The sequence below is a fragment of the Oncorhynchus masou genome, chromosome 30 (assembly GCF_036934945.1).
Source record: "Oncorhynchus masou masou isolate Uvic2021 chromosome 30, UVic_Omas_1.1, whole genome shotgun sequence".
NCBI lineage: Eukaryota > Metazoa > Chordata > Actinopteri > Salmoniformes > Salmonidae > Oncorhynchus > Oncorhynchus masou.
In genome coordinates this window covers 61915431-61942019 of record NC_088241.1, presented here as the reverse complement: position 1 = coordinate 61942019, position 26589 = coordinate 61915431, and the positions used below count along the sequence as shown (strand labels likewise).

Genomic DNA, 26589 nt, shown 5'->3' with positions numbered 1-26589 from the left:
ATCTGCGGCCAACAAGGCAGAGTTCATCTCAGCCTATGCCTCCCTCCAGTCCCTCGACTTCTTGGCACTGACGGAAACATGGATCACCACAGATAACACTGCTACTCCTACTGCTCTCTCTTCGTCCGCCCACGTGTTCTCGCACACCCCGAGAGCTTCTGGTCAGCGGGGTGGTGGCACCGGGATCCTCATCTCTCCCAAGTGGTCATTCTCTCTTTCTCCCCTTACCCATCTGTCTATCGCCTCCTTTGAATTCCATGCTGTCACAGTTACCAGCCCTTTCAAGCTTAACATCCTTATCATTTATCGCCCTCCAGGTTCCCTCGGAGAGTTCATCAATGAGCTTGATGCCTTGATAAGCTCCTTTCCTGAGGACGGCTCACCTCTCACAGTCCTGGGCGACTTTAACCTCCCCACGTCTACCTTTGACTCATTCCTCTCTGCCTCCTTCTTTCCACTCCTCTCCTCTTTTGACCTCACCCTCTCACCTTCCCCCCTACTCACAAGGCAGGCAATACGCTCGACCTCATCTTTACTAGATGCTGTTCTTCCACTAACCTCATTGCAACTCCCCTCCAAGTCTCCGACCACTACCTTGTATCCTTTTCCCTCTCGCTCTCATCCAACACTTCCCACACTGCCCCTACTCGGATGGTATCGCGCCGTCCCAACCTTCGCTCTCTCTCCCCCGCTACTCTCTCCTCTTCCATCCTATCATCTCTTCCCTCTGCTCATACCTTCTCCAACCTATCTCCTGATTCTGCCTCCTCTCTTCACTTTCTGCATCCTTTGACTCTCTATGTCCCCTATCCTCCAGGCCGGCTCGGTCCTCCCCTCCCGCTCCGTGGCTCGACGACTCATTGCGAGCTCACAGAACAGTGCGCCGGGCAGCCGAGCGGAAATGGAGGAAAACTCGCCTCCCTGCGGACCTGGCATCCTTTCACTCCCTCCTCTCTACATTTTCCTCCTCTGTCTCTGCTGCTAAAGCCACTTTCTACCACTCTAAATTCCAAGCATCTGCCTCTAACCCTAGGAAGCTCTTTGCCACCTTCTCCTCCCTCCTGAATCCTCCTCCCCCCCCTCCTCCCTCTCTGCAGATGACTTCGTCAACCATTTTGAAAAGAAGGTCGACGACATCCGATCCTCGTTTGCTAAGTCAAACGACACCGCTGGTTCTGCTCACACTGCCCTACCCTGTGCTCTGACCTCTTTCTCCCCTCTCTCTCCAGATGAAATCTCGCTTCTTGTGACGGCCGGCCGCCCAACAACCTGCCCGCTTGACCCTATCCCCTCCTCTCTTCTCCAGACCATTTCCGGAGACCTTCTCCCTTACCTCACCTCGCTCATCAACTCATCCCTGACCGCTGGCTACGTCCCTTCCGTCTTCAAGAGAGCGAGAGTTGCACCCCTTCTGAAAAAACCTACACTCGACCCCTCCGATGTCAACAACTACAGACCAGTATCCCTTCTTTCTTTTCTCTCCAAAACTCTTGAACGTGCCGTCCTTGGCCAGCTCTCCCGCTATCTCTCTCAGAATGACCTTCTTGATCCAAATCAGTCAGGTTTCAAGACTAGTCATTCAACTGAGACTGCTCTTCTCTGTATCACGGAGGCGCTCCGCACTGCTAAAGCTAACTCTCTCTCCTCTGCTCTCATCCTTCTAGACCTATCGGCTGCCTTCGATACTGTGAACCATCAGATCCTCCTCTCCACCCTCTCCGAGTTGGGCATCTCCGGCGCGGCCCACGCTTGGATTGCGTCCTACCTGACAGGTCGTTGATCTCCTACCAGGTGGCGTGGCGAGAATCTGTCTCCTCGCCACGCGCTCTCACCACTGGTGTCCCCCAGGGCTCTGTTCTAGGCCCTCTCCTATTCTCGCTATACACCAAGTCACTTGGCTCTGTCATAACCTCACATGGTCTCTCCTATCATTGCTATGCAGACGACACACAATTAATCTTCTCCTTTCCCCCTTCTGATGACCAGGTGGCGAATCGCATCTCTGCATGTCTGGCAGACATATCAGTGTGGATGACGGATCACCACCTCAAGCTGAACCTCGGCAAGACGGAGCTGCTCTTCCTCCCGGGGAAGGACTGCCCGTTCCATGATCTCGCCATCACGGTTGACAACTCCATTGTGTCCTCCTCCCAGAGCGCTAAGAACCTTGGCGTGATCCTGGACAACACCCTGTCGTTCTCAACTAACATCAAGGCGGTGGCCCGTTCCTGTAGGTTCATGCTCTACAACATCCGCAGAGTACGACCCTGCCTCACACAGGAAGCGGCGCAGGTCCTAATCCAGGCACTTGTCATCTCCCGTCTGGATTACTGCAACTCGCTGTTGGCTGGGCTCCCTGCCTGTGCCATTAAACCCCTACAACTCATCCAGAACGCCGCAGCCCGTCTGGTGTTCAACCTTCCCAAGTTCTCTCACGTCACCCCGCTCCTCCGCTCTTCCACTGGCTTCCAGTTGAAGCTCGCATCCGCTACAAGACCATGGTGCTTGCCTACGGAGCTGTGAGGGGAACGGCACCGCAGTACCTCCAGGCTCTGATCAGGCCCTACACCCAAACAAGGGCACTGCGTTCATCCACCTCTGGCCTGCTCGCCTCCCTACCACTGAGGAAGTACAGTTCCCGCTCAGCCCAGTCAAAACTGTTCGCTGCTCTGGCCCCCCAATGGTGGAACAAACTCCCTCACGACGCCAGGACAGCGGAGTCAATCACCACCTTCCGGAGACAACTGAAACCCCACCTCTTCAAGGAATACCTAGGATAGGATAATGTAATCCTTCTCATCCCCCCCCCCTAAATGATTTAGATGCACTATTGTAAAGTGGCTGTTCCACTGGATGTCAGAAGGTGAATTCACCAATTTGTAAGTCGCTCTGGATAAGAGCGTCTGCTAAATGACTTAAATGTAAATGTAAACGTTAAGGATCATGTTATGTTCAGCTGTCTTGTTGCTTGTCCCTACTGGGTAGACTGCAGTACAAGTGATGTTCTTCTCATGATGATGGTATGACGGAGTGAAGGTCACCGTGGAGAGAACTGATTTGGTTTGGTCTGGATTCTCCTGCAGTTGGTTCTCAGTTGTGAACTGTGTTGGGAGGGTCCATGTCAGCTCAGGGGGGTGTTCAGGACAGGGAGCGAAAGCAGAGCAGTACAAACTGACAGGGGTCCCTTCCTTCACCTCACCTGAGACAGTAAGGATGGGACTGTAAGGAAAATCTGTAATACATTGTAGATAAATATATTTTACACTAATAGTTCAACTGTCCACTTGTTTTATCTTTGATGCAAGGAATTCAACGTTTATCTTTGATGCAAGGAATCTAAACTGGAAAAAAATTGTTGGTTAAAAGATAAATTGTCTCTTACCACTGACATCTATTTCAACAGACTTATCTGGATCTGTTGCACGGAATGGTTGACTCTCAATCCTGAAGTAGTATTTATTAGTGTAACTGGTGGTTACATTGAAGAAGACTGTGGTGCAGTTCATCTGGGACATGTTTCCAGTTATCTCCCCTTGATATCTGTTGACCAACTTACTACTGTTGAATATCACTCTGTCCGGACGCTCACGAAAGTTTGAGTTTTCTTTAATCCACACACCAGAGGGTAGTATTGCGCTGTTAAATGTATCCTTATGTTGGTCAGGAATATCAAATGAACATGGGATTTGCACACAGGAGCCAGTCAGTACATCCAGTTTATCTGGCATTGTGGTGATCAAATCTCGTTGACCAAAACAGACTAAAACACCTGCAACATAAAGGACAACATCAGGGAGGTTCTGATGTCTTTTCAGTTCAGTCCAATGATGTGTATTAACCCTAGATGACAGACAGGGGCCTCTGTTTGGAGGCAACTGCACAGCCATCTTGTTACTCCTCCTCCAGTGTAAAACAGATGTTGGAAGCGATAGAAATGCATTTATTAATGTCTATATTTGTTTTAGACAAGTATATTCTATTACAGACACCTTAATGCAGACTTAAATTATATTTTGTGACCTGCAACACTTCCTTCAGTAGAGAGACCCTACCGTTTCTCCAGCCAATGATTGCATCTTGAAACTCACTAAGTTGGTATTATCCAATAGCTGCTTCATCTTTGAGTCAGTTTTTCCTTTTTCCTATGTTCCTTTGCCCCCAACTATGTGGAACAATTTGAGGAACCACTTACAAAATACACACTTCTGTGTGTAATATGATCTTTTCAGTACAGTAACTCTCTCTGCAGCAAAAACATATGAACTCATTTCAATGTGCAGGTGATTCCTGATGTCACGACTCCAAGCCCTAAACTGGATCATGAACATATCTGGAACACAATGTTTGAATCCAGACGATTAAACTATGCTTTTCTATACATTGAGACAGATGGGAATACAGCTCATAGTATGAAACATCATCCCTTGTACTTATTCCTCTGTCTGATTCATAACTAGTTGTTGTTGTGTGTAAGACTCACCTGATATAAAGAGGACAATGAGAAAAAACACGTTCTCAGGGCAAGCCATGTGAGAACTCACACACTACTGATCACCTGAAACAGTACAAACATACACACATTTAGTAAATCAACACACTGCCCCTCCTTACCTTCAGGCTCAAACCCAACACCCGAGCACTCCATTCTCCCACCCCTACAGGAGGGCAGCTCCCGCTCAGGCTGTCCAAGCTCTTTTCTGTCCTGGCACCCCAATGCTGGAACCAGCTTCGCCCTGAAGCTACCTGCCCATCTTGCGAAAACATCAGAAACCCTACCCCTTCAGGGCCTTTTAAATAATCCCACAGCACCTCCACCCCTCCCCCCTTTTCACAGCCCAACCTCAAAAAAGCCTTTTGTGATCTAACATCCGCACTTGACCCCCCCCCCCCCCACACACACACACACACACACACACACACACACACACACACACACACACACACACACACACAGACACACACACACACTAGCTCTGACTTTGCTGGTACCTGCTTGAGTGTACTTACTATTAATGTAATGCGGTTGTCTCACCTGACTATCATAAGATGAATGCACCAACTGTATATCCTTCTGGATAAGAGTGTCTCTGCTAAATTACTCAAATGTATTAAATTGAACCTTAATTCGTACAGTGCATTCGGAAATGATTCAGACCTCTTGACTTTTCTCCCCTTGTTGTTATGTTGTTAGAAAATGGATGAAATTGTTCTCTCCCCTCAATCTACACACAATACCCCATAATAACAAAAAACATTTTTTAGAAATTATTTGTCATTATGGGGTATTGTGTGGCTCACAAAAGGAAAGGGGTGTATGGCTTTCAGTTGTGAAGCTATAACATGAACCAACAGCAGCAGCATTTCAAATGCCTTACGATCTTGAATCTTGAAAAGCGATCACAGAAAAGGAGATGATATCACACCCATAGTGAGTTCTGACAAACTGAAGTGTTGCAATTCAAGTTGTACAATGGCATGTGATGTACTTCCTATTCCTTATAAGTGAACAAAATTATTTGCATTTTCAAAAGCAAGTAGTATAATTTTCTACTAATTATATACAGTCAAAAGTTTAGACACACCTACTCAAGGGTTCTCTCTTTTACTATTGTCTACATTGTAGAATAATATTGAAAACATCAAAATTATGAAATAACAAATATGGAATCATGTAGTAACCAAAAGTGTTAAATCAAAATATATGTTATATTTGAGATTCTTCAAATTAGCCACCCATTGCCTTGATGACAGCCTTGCATACTCTTGGTATTCTCTTAACCAGCTTCATGAGGTAGTCACCTGGAATGCATTTCAATTAACAGGTGTGCCTTGTTAAAAGTTATGCATAACATACAGACTTGTACACAAAGTCAACAGACCTCAATACCCTGCTACGTGAGGATAGTATGCATCCCCTTCCCCTCAGGAATGGTCTACCATACAGTCAGTTATGCAGGGTTAAACAAATCTGTGGCCAACAGTTCAGATTTTGACAGCAATGCTAAGAAAATTAAAAATAAATTTAAATTCAGAGGCGACATGGAAAAAAACTCTTGATGCTGCAACGATGAAAATATCTCAAAAACCACGAGAGGAAATGCTAAAAACTTAACCAAAGAATAAAAACAAATATTTTGCACTAAGTACACCAAGTGTTCAGAGAAAATGAAAGCAATCCTGAAGAAGCACTGGCATATTCTGCAGTCAGACTATAGAATGGCAAACCTCTTCAAGGATCCCCCACTGGTGGTCTATAAGTGTGGTCGTAATATTGAGGATAGCTTAGTGAGATCTGACATGCCCCCTGAGCCCACTCAGACACTCTTGACACACAATCCAAATTGGAAATACCAATGTGGCTCATGCTCACAGTGCAATAGCACAACACAAACATCCTTCTTCAGACACCCACATACAGGTGGAAAAATCCCTGTTTGGGGTCTCATCTCTTGCAAGATAAAGGGAGTAATCTCTCTCATCACATGTTCATGTGGAAAAACCTTCATAGGACAACCGAAAAGACAATTAAAACAATGCATAGCTGACCACTGTAACGTGTGTCGTCGTCTGATGAGGAGGAATCGGACCAAAGAGCAGCGTGGTAAGTGTTCATGACCTTTATTTCACTGAACACTGAAACACAAAGACCAAAGTGCAAACCGAAACAGTCCTGTCAGGTGCAGAAAACACTAAACAGAAAACAACTACCCACAAAACATAGGTGGGAAAAAGCTACCTAAGTATGGTTCCCAATCAGAGACAACGATAGTCAGCTGTCCCTGATTGAGAACCATACCCGGCCAAAACAAAGAAATACAAAACATAGAGAAAGGAACATAGAATGCCCACCCAAATCACACCCTAACAAAACCAAAATAGAGACATAAAAAGCTCTCTAAGGTCAGGGTGTGACAACCACCGCAGCTCAATCAGGTGTAATAACACTGACTATCCAGTAGCAGCTCACTTTGTTGAAGCTAACCATCCCATCTTCTCACTCAAAAACACACACATATACACACGCATTGAGCATGTTGGCCAACCAAGGAGAGGAGGTATTTAATACATTGACCCCTACTGTCTTAATATTGACTTTGATCTCAGGCCTTTCTTATGAACAATTAGTTTGATGAAGAAGTCTTTTAAATTAATGTATTCTTTCTACAGTTTATCAGCGTACAACCAATATGTTCCCCCTGTTGATGATGCTTATTATGCATTATGGATGAACCAAAAGATTACATGTAACAACATTTTATTAAATTGTAAACAATTAAATACATGTGAAATTAAATTAAACAAGAATATATGTTAGTGCTAATCTTATGCTAATTTTAATGATAACAATAGGCTAATATTTTCAATATGATGTAAACTATTGTCTATTAACAGTTTCACTCAATTCACTCTAATTAACCTCATAATTGTGACACAACCCTCATGATTGTCATTGTTGCACTAATTCCACTGTTTGTCTACATAACCTGGTTCAAGCATTCATGACTTTACCCTGAAGAAGGAACAGTGATGCCAAAACGTTGGTGTTTTCCTTAATAAATTACTGGGAGTTTATATATATATATAGAGTGTGCAACTCTCTTTGTTTTTATAGCTTACAGTGTATTCACCGTTAGTCAGCACCTCTACACTAAGTCATTTTCTCTGGGTTTGCTCCAGCTCATACTTTTTATATCACCTGAACTTAACAAATAAAATAAATAAACATGTAAAGATATTAAAGTATTTTCTTAAAAGAGTACTAACTTTACCTTCCCCTTCTACAACAAAAAACTTAAATACATGTAATATAGTCCATGAAACATTTGATTTAAATACTGTATAATTCCATTAATTCTTATGGAGGATTGCTTCTTCTGGGGAGTACCATATATAGAGACCGGTGGATTTAAAGTCTCTCATTGGCCGTTACATAGAATCAGCGATCCAGGGTTTATACACATTACTGGTACAGTCTCTCCCAATAACATTAATATGAATTTATTTCAATGTACAGGTGATTTTTCAATTGGTTGGTGTGTTGTCAAGGAGTGAGGTGACGTGTGTTTGTGAGCAGATGACCACTATTTTGAGCCCGGTATGGGGACAGGGACAGTGGTGGAAGATATACTGTTAACCAAACACTGACGTCGGTTTCACATGAACATACAATGCCATGAAAAGGTTTCCCCCTTTCTGGTTCTCTATTTTGCTTCTTTTTTTTACTGAATGTTATCAGATCTTCAACCAAAACCTAATATTAGATAAAGGGAACTTGAGTTTACAAATAACAAAAAAAATAGTTATAGTTATTTAATTTATTTCATTAACAAAGTTATGCAACACCCACACCCCTGTGTGAAAAAGTCATTCCCACCTCAATAACTGGTTATGTCACCATTCCAAAACACACAATCAGGAATACATTAAAATTGATTTAATGTACCAAATTAAAAGTGTTGGAATGGCCTAGTCAAAGTCCAGAACAATCCCAAATGAGACATTGTGACAGTTCATGCTTGAAAACCCACAAATGTCACTGAGTTAAATCAGTTCTGCATGGGAGAGTGGGACAAAATTCCTCCACAGCAACATGAGAGACTGATCAACAACTACAGGAAGCATTTGGTTGGAGTCATTTCAGCTGAAGGAGGCACAACCAGTTATTGAGTGTAAGGGGGCAATTACTTTTTTAAAGGGACATTGGGTGTTGCATAACGTTGTTTAAGAAATTAATGAAATAAGTACGTCATTATTGTGTTTCTTGTTCACTCATGTTTCTATCTGATAACATTCAGTATCAAAAATATGCAAAATACATTTTCACTGGACTGTTTGAATCCAGACTATTAAAATACACTAATCAGGAATTAACTGTACACTTTTCTACACAATTAAAAGGCTGGAATATAGCACATCCCATAAAATATAATGACTTGTGGTTATTCCTTTATGTCTGATTCATGACTAATTGTTGTTGTGTGGACACCTGACATAAAGAGGCCAATGAGAAAAAACATGTTCTCAGGACAAGCCATGTGAGAACTCACACACTACTGATCACCTGAAACAGTACAAACATTCACTTCCTGGTAGAGTAGGTCACATGACACATACTGTATCACATTGAAACTTTAGTCCATAGTCACATAGGTTCTTCAGTTGTGAAGCTAATACATGAACTAACAGCCGTACATTGAACATTTTGAATCTCATGATTACAATATAAAGATAAGATGTGAAGTAGTTGACACTTGCCTTACACTGATGTAAACGGTCCACAGGAGAGACTGTCACACACACATAGTGTGTTCTGACAAACTAAAGTGCTGAAATTCATGTGACATATCTCATAACTCATCAGTGACATACTTCCTAATAAGTGTATTTGTATGACAGGATGCTTGAATAGTCTATGTGATGGGTGTCAACATCAGTTGTGAAAACATGGTATGCTAATTGAAGTGTTAAGAACATTGTAATTTTCTAATGAACCTTCTACTCCAGAACAATTAGTCTCAGTCACTTGAAACATTGCAGAGTTGGCCTGATCCATGTTTCACCAGTTTCAAATGAAATGGGCCCCAGCTGCCCACTGACTGATTCTACACACAAAGTGTGTGTCAGCCACTGACTCAACAGCATTATATGGTCTATACATTTCATTACTGCCCAAAATGAAACACTTATACACAAGATAGTTTTCATTGTGGGATAATAATATTCATTGCAGTTAATGTATGTGTGGTGGGTAAATAACCCTTTTAGGGGAAGGGGACCCCTTTACAGCATTTTGTTACAGGCCCCCAAGTAGCCAAGTCCACCCATGATACAACAACGGAAACATTCTGCAACATAACCATCTCCCTCTCCTCTATCTCACAGGCTTGATTTTTTTTAAATGTAGGTAAATCATAAACCAAAATCCATCCAACTTGCTTTGTTAAATTCAGGAAAGGATTCCCGGTTCTGATATTATTTTTCAGCATGAAAAACAGACTTTGCCAGAAACAGAGTAACTGTAATTGTAGCTGATGGATTATCACACACTCCTCCATTTCTCCTGCACCCACTTCCTCTTTCATTACATCACTTCTATCTGCCAGGAAGAGCATGGTGGGCTGGGAGCCACAGGAGGGAGCCATCAACCTTCAGGGCAAGGTGTACCGCTTTGACGCTCATGTCTTGATGGGAAACAGCTTTTGTCAAAATGAGGTTCTTAAGTTGATTTTATGTTTTATTTTAGCTAACCCTAACCCTTTTTCTTACCTTAATCTAATTATCCTAACCTGCTACGTTAATTCTCCCAACCTGCTGCAAAAGTTCTACTACATTTGCTGGGAAAAGTTCATTTTGACAAAAAGCTGTATCCCTTCTACACAAAACCCTCTTGGACCTGCCCAAGGCCTTCTGGGAGAAGGAGACTCAGGAGCTGAGGACGTACTTTACCCAGCAGGTGGGTTTTTATTACAGTGCAAGTAATGAACAACTTCAAATGCAGCCTCATTTGTGTCTCTTGAACAACACTCAAAATAAAAACAACATAATAACTCTCAACAATACACACATGAAAATAGACATGTAATGGGGATATTTAAGATGAATAAAGTTCAGATTCAGTTTAGAGTGATTCATATAATGTTCAACATATTCATATATTTGACCTTTCTGTTACATGATTTCCAGTGTGCTGTTTGTAACACTTGGGTTGATGGTCACTAGACTCAATGCTGTATGTTGTGCATTAAACTCATAACTGATTATAGTGATTGATGCCAGACTGGAGAAAGGATATACTGATTATTGTTGTATTCTGTTAAACACTGATTCTGTAGTAGCTGACAGAGCCACTGTCTTTTGTTTTGACTTCCTACAAGCCTCTCAGGCTCGTGTTTACAGAACATGTGTTGGTCTGGTTAGGAAATAAAAGGGACTGTCTCCAAGAGGCTGGTGTTTACAGAACATGTGTTGGTCTGGTTAGGAAATAAAAGGGACTGTCTCCAAGAGGCTGGTGTTTACAGAACATGTGTTGGTCTGATTAGGAAATAAAGGGACTGTCTCCAAGAGGCCAGTAAGACATTGTCTCTGCTTCTATGATGGATGTTGTCTACCTGTTGCAATTTGTATTAAACCTGATTTATTCATGATTGACTTTATCAACGATTTCTCTTCTCTTTTGTTCACAGACGCACAAATATCACACCCCCAAGACATGCTAACCTCTCACCTCTGCAATGACGGGGAGGTTAGTAATTTGGGGGGGGTGGTGGGTGTGATGTTTCTCACTCATAATTATTCACTATTCATCCAGGACTATACGTAATCATGGTAGCATCCACATGAATGTGTTTAGAAACATATTATATTCTTAATTACAATAAAAGTGACTGCAAAATGACACAATGCATCTGTATAACTTTTTGAGGATCTGAGGACAAAGTCCAAATCTTTTCAGTCTCCTGAGGGGGTATAGGTGTTGTTGTGCCCTCTTCACGACTGTCTTTGTGTGTTTGGACAATGGTAGTTTGTTGGTGATGTGGACACCAAGGAGCTTGAAGATCTCAACCTGCTCCACTACAGCCACATCAATGAGAATGGGGGCGTGCTCGGCCCTCCATTTCCTGTAGTCCACGATCATCTCTTCCTTTGTCTTGATCACTTTGAGTGAAAGGTTGTTATCCTGGCACCACCCTGCCAGGTCTCTGACCTCCTCCCTATAAGCTCTCTCATTTTTTTTGGTGATCAGGCCTACCACTGTTGTCTCGTCTGCAAAGCTAATGATGGTGTTGGAGTCGTGCTTGGGCACACGGTTATGGGTGAACAGGAAGTACAGGAGCGGACTAAGCACACACCCTTGAAGGACCCCCGTGTTGAGTATCAGAGAGGCAGATGTGTTGTTTCCTACCCTTACCACCTGGGGTGCGGCCCATCAGGAAGTCCAGGATCCAGTTGCAGAGGGACCAATAACACCAAAAGATGTCATGGAAATTGAATGTAAAGGATTTTATTGCAGTGCAATACATAAACAACCTTAAAATCAGCCTCAATTGATTCTGTTGTTTAACACTCAACGTAGAAACTGAAACTATAAATTCTAAATAGATATAAACTGAAAATAGATAATATTGTTATTCTGGCAAATGCACAAAAGATGAAGATAAACAGTGACTAGTAGACGTTGACACCATTCTGCCATCATGTAGACTTCCTGCACCAACTTCCTGTCTTGTATCAGACCACTGTCTCTCCAACTAACTGTGTCTTCTCTCCTCAGTCATCATTGACTTTATATGGTCTTAATCTGCCTTCAGTGAGCTAGTTGATCACAGCAGTTCCTCTATACTGGAACCCATAAAACAGATGCTCTGTGAACTCAACACTCAAAATAAATGGTCCAAAATAAAGAGTAGCCTGCATCATCGTATCACCATTATTGTTACAGTTAAACACTTTCTCCCCAGCAAATTTGACAAATATGCAGATAATCAAAGAGTACACAATTATAACGGTAACAAAATTATCAATGTCAAACTAATACACAATGACAATATTGTACATAAATACACTTAATACCCATTGGAAAAATACATAAAATGCACCTCTTTGATTGACTTGTGCTTAAAGACCATCGAGGTTGTTAAGTGGTGGTTCCTGGTTCCCTCTACTGACCGTGGCCTGGTTAGAGCACACTGTCCCAACCGGGGAGTTCTGTGGAGAGAACACAGAGAAAGGAACAGTTGTCAGGACCGACACTTCAGAAGAATAATGACTTCATAGTTACAGTTGGTTACACAACACAGTATTCATTCAATTCTTCCTGAAACACACATTCTAGATGGGTTTTAAAGGTTTATTCTACCATTCCCACCAGTCCCTGTGAACGGTCTGTCATGTCAAACCCACTGGGGAGTCTAGATGTTCTCCTCCTCCTGGAAGACAAGAATAAAAGGTATTTTGACATCATTTAGGTTTTCATATACAAAAGCACAAACAGCATGATAAATATGTTAAAATTGAGGCTGGGAATATCTTTTTACCATGCAAAGAATACGATCAGGCTGAAGAGGAAAATCAACCCCAAGGTTTTTCCTACAATCTCAAAAACCTTTGGGTTAACAGGCTCTTCTTGCCCTGTAAATAAAACACACATTATAGCCATCTGTTCCAAAAAGAGGAAACATTTTGCATATTGTCTAATATTACAAATTACACATATACTGTAGATGTACAGATGTAAGATCTTAATTTATCCAGTATTGTTGCAGTGCATTAATCCTGCAGCAAAAGGACTTGAACGTTTCCTCCGTAATGTTGATCCATTGGTGGTGAGTCTATTAGCTGGACAAAATAAGGCTGCATGATAAGTGCAATACTATTAATATAACCACGTTTCAGTGCAGGATTTTGGTGAATATATGCAAATCACAAAGCTTATCTGTGTTTCCCACAATGCAATAAACTTCTAAGCAACAATATAGTGATCAAATTAAGATCCTATAACAGTATCATACCTAGATACATACAGCAGCTGTCACGTTCTGACCATAGTTCTTGTGTGTTTTCCTTGTTTTAGTGTTGGTCAGGACGTGAGCTGGGTGGGCATTCTATGTTGTATGTCTAGTTTCTCTATTTCTATGTTTGGCCTGATATGGTTCTCAATCAGAGGCAGGTGTTAGTCATTCTCTCTGATTGGGAACCATATTTAGGTATCCTGTTTTGTGTTGGGATTTGTGGATGATTGTTTCCTGTCTCTGTAACAGATAGGACTGTTTGCGGGGTTTGCCACGGTTTGTAGTGTTGAGTTTCTGTCATGAAATAACCATGGACACTAACCACGCAGCACTTTGGTCCTCTCCTTCCCAGTAAGAAAGCCGTTATAGCAGGTGTGTAGAAGTACCTCTTCTACATCCACGCAGTTGAAGGGGTGTCCACATACTTTTAAATATATATTGTATTTCTAACCTACGATTGTGCCCTACGTGCCCATTTTACCTTTTATAGCCAGCTGCACTTCATTTGACTTCCCACAGCCGTGACTATTTCTTCCTTCACAGTAGTACTGTTCTCCATCAACAGTCACATTGAGGGTGTAACTCAGTCCAGATGCAACCTGAGTTGTTTTACCCTCACTGATCTTGAACCAGGTGAAGTTTGTCACAGGAGGGTTGGCTGTACTGCTGCAGGTCAGACTAACACAGCTGCCCACTGATACTGGATCAGCTGGACTGATGGAGGCTGAGGTGTCCTTAGGAGAGACTGAGGGAGAGGGGTTCATTTACAATGTATCTGGATATGGTATATTGAATAGTCTGATCAAAACCACTCTATTACAATCATCAGTGAAACATGATAGAATGATCTATTCTTCAGGAACCGGTGACTAAATCTTACATGAAACGTTAAGCATCATGTTATGTTCAGCTGTCTTGTTGCTTGTCCCTACTGGGTAGACTGCAGTACAAGTGATGTTCTTCTCATGATGAAGGTATGACGGAGTGAAGGTCACCGTGGAGAGAACTGATTTGGTTTGGTCTGGATTCTCCTGCAGTTGGTTCTCAGTTGTGAACTGTGTTGGGAGAGTCCATGTCAGCTCAGGGGGGTGTTCGGGACAGGGAGTGACAGCAAAGCAGTTCAAACTGACAGGGGTCCCTTCCTTCACTTCACCTGAGACAGGAAGGATGGGACTGGAAGGCAAATCTGTAATACATTGTAGATAAATATATTTTACACTAACAGTTAAACTGTCCAGGTGTTCTACTCTTATCTTTGATGCAAGGAATCTAAACTGGGAAAAATAGTTGGTAAACAGTTAAATTGTCTCTTACCACTGACAACTATATTAACAGACTTTTCAGTGTCTGTTGCACGGAATGGTTGACTCTCAATCCTGAAGAAGTATTTATTAGTGTAATTGGTGGTTACATTGAAGAAGACTGTGGTGCAGTTCTTCTGGGACATGTTTCCAGTTATCTCCCCTTGATATCTGTTGACCAACTTACTACTGTTAAATATCACTCTGTCCGGACGCTCACCAAAGTATGGGTTTCCTTTAATCCACACTCCAGAGGTTAATATTGTGCTGTTAAATGTATACTTAATTTGGTGAGGAATATCAAATGAACATGGGATTTGCACACAGGAGCCAGTCAGTACATCCAGTCTATCTGGCATTGTGGTGATCAAATCTCGTTGACCAAAACAGGCCAGAACACCTGCAACATAAAGGACAACATCAGGGAGGTAATATGATCTTTTCAGTACAGTCACTCTCTCTCTGCAGCAAAAAATATGAACTAATTTCAATGTACAGGTGATTCCTGATGTCACAACTCCATGCCCTAAACTGAATCATGAACATATCTGGAGCACAATGTTTGAATCCAGATGATTGAACTATGCTTTTCTATACATTGAGACAGATGGGAATACAGCTCATAGTATGAAACATCATCCCTTGTACTTCCTCTGTCTGATTCATAACTAATTGTTGTTGTGTGTAAGACTCACCTGATATAAAGAGAACAATGAGAAAAAGCATGTTCTCAGGACAAGCCATGTGAGAACTCACACACTACTGATCACCTGAAACAGTACAAACATACACACATTTAGTAACTCAACACACTGCCCCTCCTTACCTTCAGGCTCAAACCCAACACCCGAGCACTCCATTCTCCCACCCCTACAGGAGGGCAGCTCCCGCTCAGGCTGACCAAGCTCTTTTCTGTCCTGGCACCCCAATGCTGGAACCAGCTTCCCCCTGGAGCTACCTGCCCACCGAAAACATCAGAAACCCTACCCCTTCAGGGCATTTTAAATAATCCCACGGCACCCCCCCCCCCCCTTTTCACAGCCCGACCTCAAAAAAGCATTTTGTGAACTAACATCCGCACTTGACCCCCCCCCCCCCCCCACACACACACATTAGGTCTGACTTTGCTGATACCTGCTTGAGTGTACTTACTATGAATATACCTGACTATCACCTGACTATCATAAATGAATGCACCAACTGTATGTCGTTCTGGATAAGAGTTCTCTGCTAAATTACTCGAATTATTACATTGAACCTTAATTCGTACAGTGCATTTGGAAATGATTCAGACGTCTTGACTTTTCTCCCCTCATTTTTATGTTGTTTAAAATGGATGAAATTGTTCTCTCCCCATCAATCTACACACAATACCCCATAATAACAAAAACAAAAACCATTTTTTAGAAATGATTTGTCATTATGGGGTATTGTGTTTGGATTGATAAGTAAAAATAATTGAATGCATTTTACAATAAAACTAAAGTAACAAAATGTGGGAAAAGGAAAGGGGTCTGAATACTTTCTGAACGCAGTGTATGGCTTTCAGTTGTGAAGCTATAACATGAACCAACAGCAGCAGCATTTCAAATCATTACCAGAAATAACAGTTCAGTGAGTCTTAACATTACAATGAAAAGATAATGAAGAAGTCGACACTTGCCTTACGATCTTTAAAGCGATCACAGAAAAGGAGATGATATCACACCCATAGTGAGTTCTGACAAACTGAAGTGTTGCAATTCAAGTTGTACAATGGCATGTGATGTACTTCCTATTCCTTATAAGTGAACAAAATTATTTGCATTTTCAAAAGCAAGTAGTATAATTTTCTACTAATTATATACAGTCAAAAGTTTAGACACACCTACTCAAGGGTTCTCTCTTTTACTATTGTCTACATTGTAGAATAATATTGAAAACATCAAAATTATGAAATAACAAATATGGAATCATGTAGTAACCAAAAGTGTTAAATCAAAATATATGTTATATTTGAGATTCTTCAAATTAGCCACCCTTTGCCTTGATGACAGCCTTGCATACTCTTGGTATTCTCTTAACCAGCTTCATGAGGTAGTCACCTGGAATGCATTTCAATTAACAGGTGTGCCTTGTTAAAAGTTATGCATAACATACAGACTTGTACACAAAGTCAACAGACCTCAATACCATTATCAGCGTACAACCAATATGTTCCCCCTGTTGATGATGCTTATTATGCATTATGGATAAACCAAAAGATTACATGTAACAACATTTTATAAAATTGGAAACAATTAAATACATGTGAAATTAAATTAAACAATAATGTATGTTAATGCTAATCTTATGCTAATTTTAATGATAACAATAGGCTAATATATTCAATATGATGTAAACTATTGTTTATTAACAGTTTCACTCAATTCAGTCTAATTAACCTCATAATTGTGACACAACCCTTATGATTGTCATTGTTGCACTAATTCCACTGTTTGTCTACATAACCTGGTTCAAGCATTCATGACTTTACCCTGGAGAAGGAACAGTGATGCCAAAACGTTGGTGTTTTCCTTAATAAATTACTGGGAGTTTATATATATATATATATATTATATATATAATGCACATATTTTAGAGATAGAGTGTGCAACTCTCTTTGTTTTTATAGCTTACAGTGTATTCACCGTTAGTCAGCACCTCTACACTAAGTCATTTTCTCTGGGTGTGCTCTAGATAATGCTTTTTATATCACCTGAACTTAACAAATAAAATAAATAAACATGTAAAGATATGAAAGTATTTTCTTAAAAGAGTACTAACTTTACCTTCCCCTTCTACAACAAAAAACTTAAATACATGTAATATAGTCCATGAAACATTTGATTTAAATACTGTATAATTCCATTCATTCTTATGGAGGATTGCTTCTTCTGGGGAGTACCATATATAGAGACCATCCTGGATTTAAAGTCTCTCATTGGCCGTTACATAGAATCAGCGATCCAGGGTTTATACACATTACTGGTACAGTCTCTCCCAATAACATTAATATGAATTTATTTCAATGTACAGGGATTTTTCAATTGGTTGGTGTGTTGTCAAGGAGTGAGGTGACATGTGTTTGTGAGCAGATGACCACTTTTTTGAGCCCGGTATGGGGACAGGGACAGTGGTGGAAGATATACTGTTAACCAAACACTGACGTCGGTTTCACATGAACATACAATGCCATGAAAAGGTTTCCCCCTTTCTGGTTCTCTATTTTGCTTCTTTTTTTTACTGAATGTTATCAGATCTTCAACCAAAACCTAATATTAGATAAAGGGAACTTGAGTTTACAAATAACAAATAAATAGTTATAGTTATTTAATTTATTTCATTAACAAAGTTATGCAACACCCACGCCCCTGTGTGAAAAATTCATTCCCACCTCAATAACTGGTTATGTCACCATTCCAAAACACACAATCAGGAATACATTAAAATTGATTTAATGTCCCAATTAAAAGTTTTGGAATGGCCTAGTCAAAGTCCAGACCTAATCCCAAATGAGACATTGTGACAGTTCATGCTTGAAAACCAGTCTGCATGGAGCCACCAGAGCTGCCAGTCTGCATGGAGCCGCCAGAGTTGCCAGTCTGCATGAAGCAGCCAGAGCCGCCAGTCAGCATGGAGCAGCCAGAGCCGCCAGTCAGCATGGAGCAGCCAGAGCCGCCAGTTAGCATGGAGCAGCCAGAGCCGCCAGTCAGCATGGAGCAGCCAGGATCCGCCAGTCAGCCAGGATCTTCCAGACCCGCCAGTTAGCCAGGATCCGACAGTCAGCCAGACTCTTCCAGATTCGCCAGTCAGCCAGACTCTTCCAGATTGGCCATTAGCCAGACATTCCAGATTGTCATAGTCAGCCAGGACTCTTCCAGATCCGCCAGTCAGCCAGGATCTTCCAGATCCGCCAGTCAGCCAGACTCTTCCAGATCCGCCAGTCAGCCAGGATCTGCCAGAACTGCCAGAGCCAACTACCTACCTGAGCTTCCCCTCAGTCCCGAGCTTTTCAGTCCCGAGCTACCCCTCAGTCCCGAGCTACCCCTCAGTCCCGAGCTGCCCCTCAGTCCCGAGCTTGCCCCTCAGTCCCGAGCTGCCCCTCAGTCCAGTGGGGCCCTTGGTGAGGGCTACTAGGCCAAGGTCGGAGGCGAGGGTCGCCTATCAAAGGACGCGAGGTAAATGGACTAAGACTTTGGAGTGGGGTCCACATCCCGCGCCGGAGCCGCCACCATGGACAGACGCTCAACCGGACCCTCCCCTATGGGTTTAGGTGTGTGACCGTTGAGTCCGCACCTTGGGGGGGAGGGTTCTGTCACGCCCTGGTCTTAGTATTTTGTGTCTTCTTTATTTATTTGGTCAGGCCAGGGTGTGACATGGGTTTTGGTATGTGGTGTGTTTTTGTATTGGGATTGTAGCTTAGTGGGGTTTTCTAGCTTAGTCTATGGCTGTCTGAAGTGGTTTTCAATCAGAGGCAGGTGTTTATCGTTGTCTCTGCTTGGGAACCATATTTAGGCAGCCATATTATTTGAGTTTGTCGTGGGTGATTGTCCTTGTTTCTGTCTGTGTTACTTTGCACCAGTATAAGCTGTTTCGGTTTTTGTGTTACGTTTCTTGTTTTGTAGTGTTTTCGTTTAGTTGTTTTTTTATTAAACATGAATCTAAATAGCCACGCCGCATTTTGGTCCGACTCTCCTTCGCATAAAGAAAACCGTTACAGCTTGACTAAGGGACCATACAGGAAATTGTATGTGTGGGGTACAGAGACGAGGTAGTCATTTAAAAATCATGTTAAAAACTAGTATTGCACACAAAGTGAATCCATGCAACTCATGTGACAAGTTAAGGAAATCTTTACTCCTGAACTTATTTAGGCTTGCCATAGAAAGGGTGTTGAATACATATTGACTTTCAGCTCTTCATTTTTATGTCTAAAAACATAATTCCACATTGTGTGTAGAACAGTGAAACAAAATCTCAATTTAATCCATTTTAATGAGATGTTAAATGTTGGACCAATAAGACCAAAAGATTTCATGGAAACTGAATGTAAAGGTTTATTGCAGGGCATAAACAACCTTAACAAATTCAGTCTCATTTGTTTCTTCAATTTAACACTCAACATAAAAGCTGACGCGATAACTTCTAAATAGATATAAACTGAAAATAGATGATATTGTTATTCTGGTTACTGCACAAAAGATGAAGATAAACAGTAACTAGTAGATGTTAACACCATTCTGCCATCATGTAGACTTCCTGCACCAACTTCCTGTCTTGTATCAGACCACTGTCTCTCCAACTAACTGTGTCTTCTCTCCTCAGTCATCATTGACTTTATATGGTCTTCAACTGCCTTCAGTGAGCTAGTTGAACTCAGCAGTTCCTCTATACTGGAACCCATTAAACAGATGCTCTGTGAACTCAACACTCAAAATAAATGGTCCAAAATAAAGAGTATCCTGCATCATCATATCAACACTATAGTAACAGTTAAACACTTTTCATCCCAGCAAATTCTACAATTATGCAGATATTCAAAGAGCACACAATTATAAATGTAACAAAAGTACCAATAGAAAACAGATGCACAAGGACAATAGTGTACATAAAAACACTTAATAACCATTGGAAAAATAATTAACAAGCACTTATTTTATTCACTTGTGCATAAAGCCCATCTAGGTTGTTAAGAGGTGGTTCCTGAGCCCCTCTCCCAGTCACATTGACTTCAGCGTACTCACTCTCCTGTCCCTGGACCCTGTCCTGGGCTGCAGCTGGGGTCTCTTTGGTCTGTAGTTTGGAGAAGTCTATGTCACCGTAGTGGATCTCTTCAGGCTGGTCTTCTGCAGGTTCCTCTGGTTCCTCTCCGGCTGTGGCCTGGTTAGTACACACTGTCCCAACCGGGGAGTTCTGTGGAGAGAACACAGACAGAGGAACAAGTGTAAAGCTCTAAGCTCAGTAATGTGTAAAACTAAGGTCAGCAGGTTACACAACACATACTGAGGGGATGTCAATGAAAATGTAATTAAACTGACATGAGTAATAAGAATTTCATTCGACAGTAAACACTGTCAAAGTCCAACAGCCATTCTGTTATCATTCCATGTCATTACAGGATGTGGCATTGCTTTCGATGTGGTCATCTCCCCCTAAACTTGCTCTGAAATTATGTTAACCTCATGGCTTTAAATAGTTTCAGCAATAATTCATTACTTCCTTAGATTCACTTTGTAGATGGTTTTGTAAGTTAAGCCTTATTCCCACCTGTCCCTGTGGACTGTCTGTCCTTTCAAGTCCATCGTGGAGCCTCGAGTTTCTCCTCCTGGAAGACATTTACAAAGGTATTCTGAATGCACTGAGAGGGTTTCCATATGCAAAAGCACAAACACAGCAGAAATAAAATGGTTTTGCGTTGATGCCAGGAATAGTTCTTACCATACAAAAAGACTGATCAGGCTGATAAGCAAAATGACCCCCAGAGTTCCTGCTGCAACCCCAGAAACCAGAAACCAGAAACCAACCCCTGAGGTTTTTGAATCTTCTTGCCCTGAAAATAAAGCACATATTATGGTCAATTCTCACAAAAAGATCTCTCAAGTACACTACATGACCAAAAGTATGTGGACACCTGCTCGTCGAACATCTCATTCCAAAATCATGGGCATTAATATGGAATATAGAATGTCATTGTATGCTGTAGCGTTAAGAATTCCCTTCACTGGAACTAAGGGGCCCAGCCCAAACCATGAAAAACAGCCCCAGACCATTATTCCTTATCCACCAAACTTTACAGTTGACACTATGCTTTGGGGCAGGTAGTGTTCACCGGAAATCCGTCAAAACCCAGATTCGTCCGCCGGACTGCCAGATGGTGAATCGTATATTCAACATGCCAGAGAACAGATTTCCACTTCTCCAGAGTCCAATGGCAGTGAGCTTTACACCACTGCAGCTGATTCTTGGCACTGCGCATAGTGATCTTAGGCTTGTGTGCGGCTGTCCGGCCATGGAAACCCATTTCATGAAGCCCTCATCAAACAGTTCTGGTGCTGCCATTGCTTCCAAAGGCAGTTTGGAACTCGGTAGTGAATGTTGCCATCCTACTGCCAATGTTTGTCTACGGAGTTGCATAGCTGTGTGCTCGATTTTAAACACCTGTCAGCAACATGTGAGGCTTTAATAACTGAATCCACGCATTTGAAGGGGTGTCCACATACGTGCCCATTTTACCTTTAATAGCCAGCTGCACTTCATTTGACTTCCCACAGCCTTGACTATTTCTTGCTTCACAGAAGTACAGTCCTCCATCACCAACAGTAACATTGAGGGTGTAACTCAGTCCAGATGCTACCTGTGTTCGTTTACCCCCACTGCAGCAGGTGTCACGTTCTGACCATAGTGTGTTTTCCTTGTTTTAGTGTTGGTCAGGACGTGAGCTGGGTTGGCATTCTATGTTGTGTGTCTAGTTTGTCTATTTCTGTTGCGCCTGATATGGTTCTCAATCAGAGGCAGGTGTTAGTCATTCCCTCTGATTGGGAACCATATTTAGGTACCATGTTTTAGAACGTACCCTGTTGGGATTTGTGGATGATTGTTTCCTGTCTCTGTGTTCTCTGCAACAAAAAGGACTGTTTTCCACAGTTTGCCACATGTTATTGTTTTCTAGTGTGTTCATGTTGAGTTTCTGTCATTAAATAACCATGGACACTAACCACGCTGCACTTCTGGTCCTCTCCTTCCCAGGAAGAAAGCTTATAGCAGGTGTGTAGAAGTCCTGTTCTACATCCACGCAGTTGAAGGGAGAGTCCACATACTTTTGAATATATATTGTATTTAGAACCTACAATTGTGCCCATTTTACCTTTTATCACCAGCTGCACTTCACACACTTCCCACAGCCGTGACTATTTCTTCCTTCACAGTAGTACAGTCCTCCATCACCAACAGTCACATTGAGGGTGTAACTCATCCAGATGCTGAATGAGTTGTTTCCTACCCTCACTGATCTTGAACCAGGTGAAGTTTGTCACAGGAGGGTTGGCTGTACTGCTGCAGGTCAGACTAACACAGCTGCCCACTAATACTGGATCAGCTGGACTGATGGAGGCCGAGGTGTCCTTAGGAGAGACTGAGGGAGAGGGGTTCATTTACAATGTATCTGGATATGGTATATTGAATAGTCTCATCAAACCCACTCTATTACAATCATCAGTGAAACATGATAGAATGATCTATTCTTCAGGAACCAGTGACTAAATCTTACATGAAACGTTAAGCATCATGTTATGTTCAGCTCTCTTGTTGCTTGTCCCTACTGGGTCAACTGCAGTACAAGTGATGTTCTTCTCATGATGAAGGTATGACGGAGTGAAGGTCACCGTGGAGAGAACTGATTTGGTTCGGTCTGGATTCTCCTGCAGTTGGTTCTCAGTTGTGAACTGTGTTGGGAGAGTCCATGTCAGCTCAGGGGGGTGTTCGGGACAGGGAGCAACAGCTGAGCAGTTCAAACTGACAGGGGTCCCTTCCTTTACCTCACCTAAGACAGTTAGGATGGGACTGGAAGGCAAATCTGTAATACATTGTAGATAAATATATTTTACACTAATAGTTCAACTGTCCACTTGTTTTATCTTTGATGCAAGGAATTCAACTTTTATCTTTGATGCAAGGAATCTAAACTGGAAAAAAATTGTTGGTTAAAAGATAAATTGTCTCTTACCACTGACAACTATATTAACAGACTTTTCAGTGTCTGTTGCACGGAATGGTTGACTCTCAATCCTGAAGAAGTATATATTAGTGTAACTGTTGGTTACATTGAAGAAGACTGTGGTGCAGTTCTTCTGGGACATGTTTCCAGTTATCTTTCCTTGATATCTGTTGACCAACTTACTACTGTTAAATATCACTCTGTCCGGACGCTCACGAAAGTTTGAGTTTTCTTTAATCCACACTCCAGAGGTTAGTATTGTGCTGTTAAATGTATCCTTATTTTGGTGAGGAATATCAAATGAACATGGGATTTGCACACAGGAGCCAGTCAGTACATCCAGTCTATCTGGCATTGTGGTGATCAAATGTCGTTGACCAAAACAGACCAAAACACCTGCAACATAAAGGACAACATCAGGGAGGTATCTGATGTTTTCAGTTCAGTCCAATGATGTGTATTAACAAGATGACAGATGGGGCCTCTGTTTGGAAACATGCATCCATCTTGTTACTCCTCCTCCAGTGTAAAACAGATGTTGGTTTGAATAAGACTCACCTGATATAAAGAGAACATTTATTAAAAGCATGTCTATACAAGTTTTAGAACTCACAGTACTGATCACCTGAAACAGTACAAACATAATGCATTTAGAACTCAACACACTGCCCCTCCTTTTCAGGCTCAAACCCAACACCCGAGCACTCCATTCTCCCACCCCTACAGGAGGGCAGCTCCCGCTCAGGCTGTCCAAGCTCTTTTCTGTCCTGGCACCCCAATGCTGGAACCAGCTTCCCCCTGGAGCTACCTGCCCATCTTGCGAAAACATCAGAAACCCTACCCCTTCAGGGCATTTTAAATAATCCCACAGCACCTTTTCACAGCCCACCTCAAAAAAGCATTTTGTGAACTAACATCCCCACTTGACCCCCCCACCTTTTTTAGGTCTGACTTTGCTGATACCTGCTTGAGTGTACTTACTATTTGACCTGAATCACCTGACTATCAAAATGAATGCACCAACTTATGTGTGGATAAGATGATCTTTAAATTACTCAATGTATTACATTGAACCTTAAATCTACAGTGCAAAATGATTCAGACGTCTTGAACTCCCCTCATTTTATGTTGTTCAAAATGGATGAAATTGTTCTCTCCCCATCAATCACACACCATACCCCATAATAACAAAAACAAAAACATTTTTTAGAAATGATTTGTCATTATGGGGTATTGTGTACATTGAGACAGATGATAAGTAAAAATAATTTTCTATACATTGAGACAGATGGGAATATCATAGTATGAAACATCATCCCTTGAATGCATTTTACAATAACTAAAGTAACAAAATGTGGGAAAAGGAAAGGGGTCTGAATACTTTCTGAACGCAGTGTATGGCTTTCAGTTGTGAAGCTATAACATGAACCAACAGCAGCAGCATTTGAAAAGATAGTGAAGAAGTCGACACTTGCCTTACGATCTTGAAAAGCGATCACAGAAAAGGAGATGATATCACACCCATAGTGAGTTCTGACAAACTGAAGTGTTGCAATTCAAGTTGTACAATGGCATGTGATGTACTTCCTATTCCTTATAAGTGAACAAAATTATTTGCATTTTCAAAAGCAAGTAGTATAATTTTGTACTAATTATATACAGTCAAAAGTTTAGACACACCTACTCAAGGGTTCTCTCTTTTACTATTGTCTACATTGTAGAATAATATTGAAAACATCAAAATTATGAAATAACAAATATGGAATCATGTAGTAACCAAAAGTGTTAAATCAAAATATATGTTATATTTGAGATTCTTCAAATTAGCCACCCTTTGCCTTGATGACAGCCTTGCATACTCTTGGTATTCTCTTAACCAGCTTCATGAGGTAGTCACCTGGAATGCATTTCAATTAACAGGTGTGCCTTGTTAAAAGTTATGCATAACATACAGACTTGTACACAAAGTCAACAGACCTCAATACCCTGCTACGTGAGGATAGTATGCATCCCCTTCCCCTCAGAAATGGTCTACCATACAGTCAGTTATGCAGGGTTAAACAAATCTGTGGCCAACAGTCAGATTTTGACAGCAATGCTAAGAAAATTAAAAATAAATTTAAATTCAGAGGCGACATGGAAAAAAACTCTTGATGCTGCAACGATGAAAATATCTCAAAAACCAAGAGAGGAAATGCTAAAAACTTAACCAAAGAATAAAAACAAATATTTTGCACTAAGTACACCAAGTGTTCAGAGAAAATGAAAGCAATCCTGAAGAAGCACTGGCATATTCTGCAGTCAGACTATAGAATGGCAAACCTCTTCAAGGATCCCCCACTGGTGGTCTATAAGTGTGGTCGTAATATTGAGGATAGCTTAGTGAGATCTGACATGCCCCCTGAGCCCACTCAGACACTCTTGACACACAATCCAAATTGGAAATACCAATGTGGCTCATGCTCACAGTGCAATAGCACTACACAAACATCCTTCTTCAGACACCCACATACAGGTGGAAACATCCCTGTTCGGGGTCTCATCTCTTGCAAGGAAAAGGGAGTAATCTCTCTCATCACATGTTCATGTGGAAAAACCTTCGTTGGACAACCGAAAAGACAATTAAAACAATGCATAGCTGACCACTGTAACGTGTGTCGTCGTCTGATGAGGAGGAATCGGACCAAAGAGCAGCGTGGTAAGTGTTCATGACCTTTATTTCACTGAACACTGAAACACAAAGACCAAAGTGCAAACTGAAACAGTCCTGTCAGGTGCAGAAAACACTAAACAGAAAACAACTACCCACAAAACATAGGTGGGAAAAAGCTACCTAAGTATGGTTCCCAATCAGAGACAACGATAGTCAGCTGTCCCTGATTGAGAACCATACCCGGCCAAAACAAAGAAATACAAAACATAGAGAAAGGAACATAGAATGCCCACCCAAATCACACCCTAACAAAACCAAAATAGAGACATAAAAAGCTCTCTAAGGTCAGGGTTTGACAACCACCGCAGCTCAATCAGGTGTAATAACACTGAC

At 41.7% G+C, this 26589-nt stretch overlaps 3 protein-coding genes across 7 annotated transcripts in view; all 3 read right to left on the bottom strand.

The window, feature by feature from the left end:
- The window catches only part of LOC135522911 (B-cell receptor CD22-like), a 43112-nt gene that overhangs the window by 3436 nt on the left and 13087 nt on the right, over window positions 1-26589 (bottom strand). The window contains exons 5-7 of one of the 3 annotated variants that reach the window (XM_064949605.1): window positions 21269-21380; window positions 21098-21155; window positions 19752-20743 (exon numbers count right to left, since the gene is read on the bottom strand). The exons of 1 other annotated variant lie outside the window; for it this stretch is intronic. In XM_064949605.1, the coding sequence (XP_064805677.1) occupies window positions 20471-20743; window positions 21098-21155; window positions 21269-21380 (443 nt within the window). In that variant the 3' untranslated portion in view covers window positions 19752-20470. Of the gene's footprint in view, window positions 1-19751; window positions 20744-21097; window positions 21156-21268; window positions 21381-26589 lie in introns of those variants that run through there. One more of the 3 variants, XM_064949604.1, reaches the window with a different exon arrangement.
- Window positions 2916-4694, bottom strand: LOC135522987 (sialic acid-binding Ig-like lectin 9). Its single transcript, XM_064949723.1, has 3 exons — window positions 4481-4694; window positions 3383-3769; window positions 2916-3232 (listed from the first exon to the last, which is right to left on the bottom strand). The coding sequence occupies exons 1-3, from the start codon at window positions 4527-4529 to the stop codon at window positions 2916-2918; spliced, it is 753 nt and encodes a 250-aa protein (XP_064805795.1). The 5' UTR covers window positions 4530-4694.
- On the bottom strand, window positions 11986-25114 carry LOC135522912 (myelin-associated glycoprotein-like). 3 transcript variants are annotated; one of them, XM_064949607.1, is made up of 8 exons: window positions 25019-25114; window positions 15505-15579; window positions 14823-15209; window positions 14389-14694; window positions 13990-14253; window positions 13035-13128; window positions 12857-12926; window positions 11986-12705 (listed from the first exon to the last, which is right to left on the bottom strand). In XM_064949607.1, the coding sequence occupies exons 2-8, from the start codon at window positions 15551-15553 to the stop codon at window positions 12616-12618; spliced, it is 1260 nt and encodes a 419-aa protein (XP_064805679.1). In that variant the 5' UTR covers window positions 15554-15579; window positions 25019-25114; the 3' UTR covers window positions 11986-12615. The 3 variants fall into 3 exon arrangements, with proteins under 3 accessions (XP_064805679.1, XP_064805682.1, XP_064805680.1); XM_064949610.1 differs by having other exon boundaries at window positions 14122-14253; XM_064949608.1 differs by lacking the exon at window positions 25019-25114 and adding an exon at window positions 16473-16557.

Coding starts and splice junctions, on each gene's coding strand:
- LOC135522912 (XM_064949607.1), bottom strand. CDS start 15,553: ATGGCTTGTCCTGAGAACATGCTTTTTCTCATTGTTCTCTTTATATCA. Junction 14,695..14,822: donor TGTTAATATAGTTGTCAGTG/GTAAGAGACAAT, acceptor AATGTATTACAG/ATTTGCCTTCCAGTCCCATC. Junction 14,254..14,388: donor CATGATGCTTAACGTTTCAT/GTAAGATTTAGT, acceptor CCTCTCCCTCAG/TCTCTCCTAAGGACACCTCA.
- LOC135522987 (XM_064949723.1), bottom strand. CDS start 4,529: ATGGCTTGCCCTGAGAACGTGTTTTTTCTCATTGTCCTCTTTATATCA. Junction 3,770..4,480: donor CATTGTCCTCTTTATATCAG/GTGAGTCTTACA, acceptor TTTATGTTGCAG/GTGTTTTAGTCTGTTTTGGT. Junction 3,233..3,382: donor TGTTGAAATAGATGTCAGTG/GTAAGAGACAAT, acceptor AATGTATTACAG/ATTTTCCTTACAGTCCCATC.